Source organism: Macrotis lagotis, chromosome X (assembly GCF_037893015.1).
Source record: "Macrotis lagotis isolate mMagLag1 chromosome X, bilby.v1.9.chrom.fasta, whole genome shotgun sequence".
In the NCBI taxonomy this organism is placed as follows: domain Eukaryota; kingdom Metazoa; phylum Chordata; class Mammalia; order Peramelemorphia; family Peramelidae; genus Macrotis; species Macrotis lagotis.
This window is the reverse complement of record NC_133666.1, coordinates 340,565,020-340,576,365: the sequence shown is the minus strand read 5'-3', so window position 1 is coordinate 340,576,365 and position 11,346 is coordinate 340,565,020. Positions and strand designations below refer to the sequence as shown.

The window sequence follows — 11,346 nt, the reverse complement described above, 5'->3', positions numbered from 1 at the left end:
ATGATAATGTTAACAGAGATAAGAGATTGGATATTCTTTTAAATGGGAAGAAAACTGAGGCAATGAGTGAAAATAGAATGACAAAATAAGAAAAAGATTTCAAATGCAATATATTAATATATTTAAGTCATTTAGTTTGAGTTAGGCTATTTTCAACTATTATATAATCTTGAGTGCTCAAGATTAGTAATTTTTAAAAATTGATGAATGTATTTTAACAAAATAGGCTATTTAACCATGTATGTTCATAAAATGTCTAGGTGAGTCATTTAAACTTTCTGCATTAGATATTGTCACCATTTAAAAAAATGTAGATGTACCTTATTTGTCCCATAGGATTTATGTGAGAATAAAGTAAGAAAGTATCTGTGTCTTATTTTTCATCATATATCCTGAAAAACCTAACAAACATGGTGCATTGCACATAATAAGTGCACAGCAAAGGTCTACTGAATGAATGAAAACACTTTGGAAAATTTACAGTGCTGTGAAAATATAGAGAAAGGAAGTCCATGTCCACTAAAGGGTACTATATAACATACTTTCTATGTTTTTAAAAATTACTTAATCAGGGGTGGCTAGGTGGTGCAGTGGAGCACTGGCCCTGGAGTCAGGAGGACTGGAGTTCAAATATGGCCTCAGAGACTTAATAATTACCTAGCTGTATGGCCTTGGGCAAGCCACTTAAATTCCATTGCCTTGCAAAAACCTAAAAAAATATTTTTTTAAAAAATTACTTAATTGAATGGTATTAAGGGCTCTTAAGTGTTAATTTTCTTGTGAGATACATATATATATATATATATATATATATATATATATATATATACATATACATACATACCTGGTTTTCACATAAGTCTTGTGATATTGTGATTGTCTTTTGACAAAATCTAGCGATGAAGTAGGAGGAAACATATATACTACATATAGAAACTTATGACTAAGATAATTCTTGAAAAATGCTGTGAGATAAACAGAAAACATGTCATAGGTTCAAATATCATTAAAGCCTATTTTCTTCTGACAAGATTCCCTCAAGCTGGAAGAGATAAGACTGGCATGGGCTGCATTGTGGGTTTTTTTTTTTTTAATATTCATGACAAAGGATTTAGATATTTTCACCTTTTAACATTTTCCCCCCATTAGGTACAAGGCAAAATGAAATGTAAAGTATGACATTCATTTTAGCATGGGGACAGTACTCTAAGCTATGTGAAGGCTCTATTACTGCAGGCTTTTATTGCAAAAGGAAAAAATTTACCATTTATGAAATGTTCTATCAATAATCTGTAACAGCTGTAAAAATAGACTAGTTTATTAAAGCTTAGAAAGCAAAGGTCAGAGTTTCTCTCTTTGTAGGAATAATTAGTTTCATTGAGAAAAAATAAAAATGCTGTCCCATTATCAGATTAAGCATAGTCAACTACCTCATAAGTATGTTCAAAAGGAAGGAAAAGTGTGTGCATGGCTTACCACTGATCCATCACCAGGTCTGGTAAAAGAACTAAGACAGCATGCCTCACTAATGGTGAATAGGTGGGTCAATATTGCCATATTCTCATATAAAAGGACCTGACATCAAATCAGCTGTTTTATAGCTGATGCAGTTTTCCTCCTCTTGGAAGAAAAGTCAGTATGACCACACAATACATCTTGCAAATTAGAAACTGGTTGACTTAGTTTGATAACATTGACAAAATCATTCTGCAAATATTTTAAAACATAAAAAGTAAATTCTGTAGTATTAGTGTGAAGAAAATAATCCCAAATTACTTTTTTTACCATTTGAATTTAAAATATGAATATGGAAATTTAGCCACTCTTTAGTGTTACTGCTATACATTTGTTTTCTCAAAGAAATATTGTGCTAATTCAGTAATACATTACACTAGTTTTATGCTGAGTGCACGGTTTCAGTTTTGTTGAGAAACTTTAATGGGAATCTTTGGCAAACAAGTCTACAAATCTTTTTAATGCAAATGGCAGCTGAAGGAGAGGTCTTCTAAATCACGCAGACACTTAATTAGATTTGGTTCAGTTACATTTCATTGATTTTTATAGAGAATACCCGTGACATGCTTCAAAGCTTCCATTTGGCAAACCACAAATAAATTAAAGCACAAAAGATCAGAGTATCACATGACAAAAAACACAGCAACAATGGACCACAAAAGATAACGAATGACAGGAAAACAGGCAAAAACAATTTGAGTTTAAATCATGCAAGTATGTAACAAGTATTCAGCATAAAGTCATTTACTGGATTGATATTTTAATAATTTAAATGCTTTCCCAAATTATTTTTTCCCTTTAGGAAACTGATCCTTGTTCTGTCTTTCTCACACATATACATATTTATACATGCATACTCTTCCTACATTACAGCCACTGTTTTTCTAAATTTCCTAGTTAATGCTTTATTCTTTTTTTCCTCTCTACTAAGGAGTGTAAGAGTAATAACTCTGAAAGCAACATATTCCAAAGATACCAATGGAAATTATAGTTGAGATTCCCAGTCTTCACAACAATCCCACTAATGTATATCAGCATTCCACTATTGTAATTAAGGTGTAACATTTGCAAAATCAAAAGTCTATCAAAAGACAAGGCAAGCAGAAATAAGACAAGCACATATGAGTTATATCATCATTTCTATTTTAAGTTGGTTAATATTATCACCAATGATTTGCCAAAGACTTAGAGATGAAAAGTGCTGGCATGTCCACAAAATATGACAGTTGAACTCATACATAAGTGCTGCAGAAGAAAACAATTTTAAGCTGTAAACTGACAATTACATACCCCAATGCTTAGAAATGACTAAAATTCAAAATATAGTAATATTGTACCCATGCTGTAAATTTCAAAGCATAACACAAGTAGCTGGTGACTTATTTACAAAAGTCACAATCATTGAATCATCAGTCTTTAAATCACAAGTACATCTTTAAGCATCTGCTCACTTCCTTTTACATTGTTCATTGAAGAATAAGATGTTGGAAAAACTTTATTCCTTATTTACATTTCTGTGTGTACAAACTATAATATTTTCAAGGACTGCTCAAAGTGGAGGCAATTTTCTATTAAATTCAGAGTAACTTACATCTAGTTACTCTAAAAACATTGTGAATTCTTGGACTAGAGATTTTTCTGCATTTAAAATCAACATAGGTCAAAGTTCTTCTATTTGGATTTGAAATGAGAATGAGGTGATGGTCTCAGTGCCTTTACAAACTAATTTTAATTTTTAGCTATTTCTTCCTTAGAGTTTGAATGGAACAATATGCCACCTATTTAATTATTTATTAATTGAAGGAATGGAAAAATGAACTGCAATGTCCAAAGTAAGGTAAAGAGGATATTTACCAGAGGGTAAAATAGTAAGTTTGTTTATACTTTTAGCTGACACCAAATGAAGGTTTTGGGTATCTGGGACCCACCAATTTGATTCATGATTTGTAATGATCCTGTTATAAGCTGAAAAAAATTCTATTTCTCTTTCAAGTTTTACTTATTCAAAAGCATTTATGTTCAGAAAACTTTGCCATGCTTTACAGAACTTCAGCTAAAAGAGATGACATGAATTTGGTTGCCATTTGCTACTTCCTTTAATATTTGACAACATCCAGTCCATCTGCTTGTCAGTAATCTCTCTGCTATTTAGGTAGTTCCTTTAGTTGTATCAGTAATTATTGCAGAATAAATCAACAGAATTTCCCTTTTGACCAAATGATGATTTACAAAGTTCAAGGGATATCTCTCAACTGATCATTGAGTTAAATTATTATGCTACTTCAGTGTCTATCAGGAAATAAAGCAAAAACAAAATATAAGTTTCTGTTTGAAATAATTTTTTTCAGAGCTCTAACACTAACTTCATCAAAATTGAACTTGTTTTCTAGTTTATTTTTGACAAGCAATAGGTCATTCTAATACAATCAAACTTTAAAAGACATTGACTTTCTAATGATCCCCCAAATAAGTTCTTTAGTGTGCTTCAGGTTTGAAATGTCTAAAGGACTTGTGATTCATTTTCACTGAAATTATAGAGTCATCATAACTTTATTTCTCATAAACTTGATTTATTTCTCTATAGTTAAAAAATTGGCAGGGTCTCATTTTAAGTTCTGTTATGGTAAGAATTTGGATCAATCATTGAGTATTATAGGAGGCAGCCTGACCTAATGGATAAGAAGTTAGCTTCTCAGATAGGAAGATGTAGGTTAAAGTCCTACCTCTAATACATCCTTACTGTGAGACTGGGTAAGTCAACCTAATTTCTCAAGTGTCCTAGATAATTCTTCAAGACACTAAGTTATAGAGAATTTGTACATTTGCAGCACTGGTAGAAGTTCTGCATGGGTAGCTCCCTACCCCCAGTGAAAATCACATGTCTACAAAGTGTAACGTAATGCTTATCTAATGTAATCTAATTATAAACATAGTATAATGAAAAACATTGAACCTGAAACCATGAGAGATTTGTCTTTGAGCATCTCAGTTTTGCCACTGTGTGACCTTTGGCAAGTCATTTCCTGTCTGGATCTCAGTTTTCAAATTCTCTTTAAATTCTCTTCCAAGAGAACAAATAGTAAAATCCCATTATTCCACAGTTATAGTCTATACAGTTATTTCTCATCTTTTTTTAAAAACAAAAATTCTAGAAAACAGGAGTTATTACTGTCCACTGTGCCATCTTCTAGAAATGATAGTATTTTTCTAAGAGTCCTAGTCATAAAGGTCATCGGACCATAAATTTATAGCCAGAAGGAATGTTAGAAGTCATCTAGTTCAACTTTTTCCTTTTATAGATGAAGAAACTAAGACCCTGAGAGGGAAAGTGATTTTCTTAAAGTCACAGAGGTTGTCAATGGTAGAGGTAAGACTTGAATCCAGGGCTTCTGATTTTAAGTCCAGTGTTATTTCCATTATATCATGCTTCCTCCCAATGGAGTACATTGTTTCTTCTCCACTCCAGGTTGCAGAATGCATATTCTTTGAAAATGTATGTCAACAGAGCATAACCATCCTCATGTCCTTTTCTGTCAAAGGTCATTCAATCATGCCATGGGGGGCTATTACTTCCCAATTCCCAATAATATTCTTATGATAACATGATCAAACTACCTCCTATTACTCTACCTATATGGGAATGAAGCAATACAATGCAATGTGTGGATCAAAGAAGAAAGGAAGGAGAGGAGAGTGAAAATAGTGGGCTATAATCTCCAACTCCTCTTGTAGGAGGCTTCATAAATCTATATTAGATTTACTTGGGTCTATTTTCCAGTCAATTGGATAGAGGATCAAGTTCATCACTAAATTATTAAATTTATAAATGTGCTACAGGTTAAGGATTACTTTCAGAGGCACTGTAGTATAAGGGGAAAGCAAATAAAAAAGTTTAGGTTGGAAGTTTGACAACCTTGGCCAACTATGTAATTTAGTCTTTCTGTGTCTCAACTTTCACATATGTAACAAGAATAATAGCTACTTCTACTTGGTTTATAGAAACCTTGTTTGGATAAATAATAATGGCTCTATACTACCTTATCTGACTATATTTCACTCTTTCCCAGTCTTCACCCTCCTCTAGTCACATCAAATTATCATGATCTTCTAAAGGACATCATTCTCATCTTCACTTTGATGTCTTTTACCATTGATTGCAAAGGAGAAATAGGAGTTTTAGTACTGGGGAGAGTGGAGGGGAAAAAAGAAAAGAAATGTTTAGACAGAGTTATTTTCTGGGGGACTTAGAGCTATGTGAGACAATCACTAGGAGTTTTGGAGACTGGAACTAAAAAATATGGAAGCTAAATTCTGAAAGACACGAAGCAGGACTTTCACCTAGATCTGCAGTCTACCTTCTCCTTCCTATACAACATATTTCCTCTTCCCTCCCTTTACCTCACCCTTTATCCCCATCCCAGTGCCCAGGATTTAACCCAGTGCTATTAGATTTCTAGTTCAGGTACAGAATAGATTGGTCTGGAAATCAAATCACCATTCAACTTTGTTTCAGAAAATTCTTCCAAGTTCCAAATTGAATTAGAAATTTACTTTCTCAATGCAATCTGTTTTTAAAATAGGGAACTGCATGTACACAGCATTTGGCTGGCACTGATGAGAGCATACTGTAGAACAGAAATATGGAGATCACACAGTCAGTTTTTTTGTAGTGGGAAGGAGCTTGGTGTTCAGGTGATGCATAAGTGCAGTCATATTTATCTTTGTGTGAGAAGCTCCCCCTCACTCTCCCAATTTGGAATTTGTGGGTCTTGCTGCCCCCAGTTAATTTAGATTACTCCAAATAAATGACTATATGGGAACATATTTAATGAAAATTTGAACCCACTGTAATAGATATTCCTTTATTTAGGGAAATAGGAAAATTCTAATTAAGCTATAAACCAGGTATTCTTTGAAATTAAAATTCTTTCCAAATCTAGATTTAGGATCTTCCAATAATAAAATCACTGGTACCAAAACAATTTTTTGGTAACTATTAAGAAAATAAAATAAAGGTTATCAATGTTCAGGGGAGCAGTTGTTTACCAAATTTCAAAAACAATAAAAGAGTTCATTATTGTGTGCTCCAGTTTACAGTGACTTTTTAATTAAATCAACCCATTCCTTGATTTTCATTTGGCATCCTTCACCTTTAGGTAAGCATGAGGTTCTCTTTGTAGTGAGCTTCGTTAGTTCAGTACACTTAAAGAGCTCATGTAGATACCTTATGTTCATTTGTAAGGAAATTGGAGGCACTGATTAAATAAGTTACCATACCTGAAGGCCATGATGGAGGTCTGACTTAGGACTTTCAGCTACATAATGAGCTTGGTGGTTTGTACAATGCTGTCCCATTTTTATAAATTATAATGAAAATAATGTGCAGAAAACATACATAGACATGCAAGCAGAGACTGGAAATCAACTGTTCCCCTTTTATGTACACAATTACTGGATGAACAATGTTGAAGATAAAGACCAAGCTTCTAGGTTACATACAATTCATATTGCTTAACCATTTGTACAACATTAAAATGGAAGTTTTGTATCGCAAAGCTTGAATAATAAGCTTGAAGAATATTTTTAAAGAATAATATTTTTAAAGAAAGCAATTAATGAGCATCACAGAATTCTTGTGTTCAATTTTTGTTTCCTTGAATGAAGCCTTGGAATCTTGCACTAGGTCACAATTTTTAGAAGGAATGATTGTGTTTCATCATAAAAATTTTTAACACTGAGAAGAAACTCAAGGGAAAGAGCAAAAAATTTATTATTGTTTTGTAGAGGATATTCCCTAAACAAGAGAGGCAATGTGGTGCAGTGGATAGAAAGCAGGCCTCTAAGTCAGTAAGACCTGGGTTCAAGTAATGACTGATAAAATCCTGGCCAAGTCACTTAACTTCTTAGGATCCCAGGCAACTCTCTAAAACTATTGGTTACAAAATGGTTGTTGATTTGGATTATTAGGGAAAGCTTTCTCTTTGGGAATTCCTTATACTGAAGAAAACAAATCTATGAGAAAAAAATTCTTGACAATTTATCTGTCATAGATTAAATTAAAAATCTGATATAAAGTAATTTTCATTATGATGAAATCTTCTTCATTATCTAACAACCCAAATGCCACTTCCTAAATTTTCAAACAGAGAATTCCACTGAAGAGGATTAAAAATGATTTCCTTTAAATTCATTACAACATACTTTCATACCTATCTTACAAGAAGCGAGTGGTTTTGAGTAGAAAACTGAACAGGGCAAATTTCTTCTCTCCTTATTGGAAAAAGAATAGTTAGGACTTTTGGTAACACTCAAGATGGTCACTTTTGACTTGATGAAACAAGATGGTGGATTTTTTTTAATGAGAAAAAAATTGAGCTTTTAAAAAACAAAAACAGCAGTACGAAGCATATGACCACCTGAAAGCAAAGACTGAATTTTTTTAGTCACCAAGTCACACTGGGTAGCTCATAACCATCTGTTCTTTGCAGCATTGTCTCTATGAACTTTAAAATCCTTAGACCAAATAAAAAGTCTTCTCAGTGCCAAAAATGCCTAAAGCATCATAAATAATTGCTGAAAAGGATTCCCTACCCTCAACCTCCTAACCCATCACAAAAATGCTTAGGCAACTATTTAGAGAATTTGATTTCAATGCATAGGCTGGGATCGTTATAACAATGTGTTTTTGACAGAATTGCCTATTATAATCAATCAGTATTTCCTGATATTAGGGATAAGAATGCTAAAAGGATAAATATTTTAAATGGAAATGTATACCCCAAATGATTGAATTCTTGAAACAGTGTAACAGGTATGGGTGATTTTATTTAAAATGTGTCCAATAATATTTTCCATTTGGAATCACCATTTTTAACCTCTTTTCACAGATCAATATAAACATTTCTTGCTTTCTTGGAATTTTTTTAAAAGGAAGTCCTAAGTGATTTAACAGAAGAGAAAAATGAATTCCCAAAGATTAAATAACAGGACATTTATATACAGCAGTGGGTTCTCTCACATATTGGGATCAAAATACATACAATGACTATTCGGTTAAAAAAAAATCCAGCCATGCAAATCATCTTACAATTCACTTATTTTACTTTTTTGAAGCTCTGACTTTCACATCCACTGGCACATATTTTAAAATGTCATATTAAATTTTGTGAACGTAAATTGACATACTTCTTTGTTTATGGTTTGCCAGTTGAAAGCTAATAGGCAAACAAACAAATATGCTATTATAGCAATACTGCATTACACCAGTTAAAGGAAAAAAAAAACGCACCCTATTCTTATTCAACTAGCAATTAATTAATTAATTTGAATCCCATCCAGGAATAGGGGTTGCACTTTTTATTGGAAATCTCAGTCTTTTCTCAATTTGACTGAACAACATCATACCACAAAATCAGCATAGAGAGCACATTTTGATCAAGTGAGAAAGTTCACCCTACAGATGATCTTGTAGCACAAGAACTTGGCAATGTCAGAATTTTTTTTCCTATGAGGCAAAAGGTCAGAGAGATCACAAATGAGGTCTAAATTTAGTCACAGCAGACCATAGCTCCACATAAAGACAAATCTTCAAGTTATGTTGATTTGCTAGAAAAAGAAAATGAAGATAAACAGCACAGCAAACACGTATCTGCAATGCACTGCTTCCCTATTAAATATGAACAGCTTCATTTACATTGAAATGGACTGAGCAGATATGGACAGATTTTCCATCTCTGCTCTTTGGTGCAGCTGTCATGACAAGAAGGTAAAGACAATGTGGACTGTATGGGGAAAGATGAATGAAGGGAAATGATAGTGTCTCAACATTCATTCTAAAGTGACTTCAAGATGACCATTTATTATTGAAACATAAACCTAAACAATAATTTTTTCTATCCAACTCTCTCCTTCCCTCTTTCTCTTTCTGTAAACAATCTGTTCATAAATAACTTAAATGTCTCCTTGACATTCATGGTACAGTATCTAACAGAAGCTGACGTAGAAAAGGATGAATGGATGTACAGCACTGAGGAGGAGATGTCATAGTATTTGTGTGTTTTGTTTTGTTTTTTAAGTGTCTAATGCAAGGGTTTCAAATATCAGCCATCAGAGACAGGAGGGGTGACCCAACCATACTTTTCGTGAGTCTTCACCAAACTCTTAAACGTTGCTTCCGCTTCCTTGCGACTGAAGGATTTTTTTGATTTGCCAGCTTTTCTACAGATTCGGCCCTGTGTAGGGAAAAGAGAGAGAGAGAGAGAGAGAGAGAGAGAGAGAGAGAGAGAGAGAGAGAGAGAGAGAGAGAGAGAGAGGTGGGGGAGGGGGGAAAGGGAGGGAGAGAGAGAGATTTCATTTTACTTTCATTGTTACATACATACATACATATATATATATATATACACATTTTGAAAATATATATTTGTGTATGAGTGTGTATACATATACACCTGAGGCAATTTCTGATGCCTAAGTATATCTAGTTTAACAGTCATTAGAAACAACGGGAATTTTCTCATCCAGACTATAACCCTGAAAATCAGAACAGTTTGCCTAAATATGATAAGGAAAGAAGTATTGAATTACTTAACAATGTTTTAAGATAATGGTATCAAATCAAATATAAAGAGGCCATTAAATCATAATAAGGATCATTGGTATTTTAATTTGTCTTATTACAAATTGCAGAAGATATTATGATGACCTTGGTTCTGGGTACCATGTTCCTCTCCTCCCAACCCAAAGTAGATTAAAGTCAGACAAAATCTGTTATCTAATCAAATTGTTAGAGAGGGAGGTGAAAGACCAAGGATAAGATATTTTATAATTCTATCTAATCCCTATAGTTTGACCTATAAAATATGGTTACATTTCAGGTTAAGGAAAGGCTGAAGGAGTCCCGATATTTATTTAGTTTTAAAATGTAGCATTATCTGTGTTGTATTTTGTTAAATATTTTCCAATTACATTTTAATCTGGTGCAGGCTGAATTAAGATGTGTTGTGGACCACATTTTTGATACATTTGATTTAAGTCATGGGGTGGAAAAAGGAAAGCAGTATGGGAGGAAGGAGAAAATAAACTGTGTTTTAAGCTCACACTCAAATTTTAAAGATCCTGAAAACTTTTTTTTGAGTGTGATTTCATGATATCACAGGGAAATTTTCTATTCAAACAAGTCTCATGATCCTCTGGAGACTGTTCTGACTATTGGTCTAGAAATCTCAAGAATTAGGTCCTCCGGGGATGAACTATTAAAATATTCTCTTTGGTTACAGAAACTCAATTTCTTTTTTTTTTACTGTAAAAGAACCCTCCAAAGGATCCTAACATTAATATGAGGCACTGGAGGATCTGAGACCTCTCTTAAAGCTGACATTTTACCTTCTGAATATTGTAATGAATCAAATCTTTAGTTTGCTCTGTGAACCAGCTCTTTTGGCTCCAAACAAGTTAGAGATAAATTGGGAGAAATGAGATATACTATATTACTTATACTTTTGTACATGAGGGAAAATGGAGAACCAGGTTCATTGGGGATCACCTCCTCTTCTTGGTTATCCCTGTTGCAAGGAAAAATTATTTCTGTGACAACTCCAATTTAGCACTGGCAAAAGTTTGCCTTTGTAAAATAAAGTCAATTCAGGACATAACATGTTCTAAAAGAATTTACAATAGAAACTGTCTTCTGTTCCCCCAAAGAATAACTTAGTAGTCATTAACTTGAATCCTCTTACCCTGGAGTGCATATAAAGGTTGATATCCACTCTTAAGAGTGGTATAGGAAGATTGAGAGAGTTAAACTAGAGAATAGTCTGGTTGACTGGCAATGTC

The 11,346-nt window shown here is 33.3% G+C and overlaps 1 protein-coding gene across 1 annotated transcript in view; it reads right to left on the bottom strand.

Moving 5' to 3' along the window:
* Positions 1 to 828: 828 nt before the first annotated feature.
* Positions 829 to 11,346, bottom strand: part of UBE2QL1 (ubiquitin conjugating enzyme E2 QL1) — a 63,969-nt gene continuing 53,451 nt past the window's right edge. Inside the window, exon 2 of the mRNA XM_074207288.1 lies at positions 829 to 9,746. Within this exon, the coding sequence (XP_074063389.1) occupies positions 9,615 to 9,746 (132 nt within the window). The 3' untranslated portion in view covers positions 829 to 9,614. The remainder of the gene's footprint in view (positions 9,747 to 11,346) is intronic.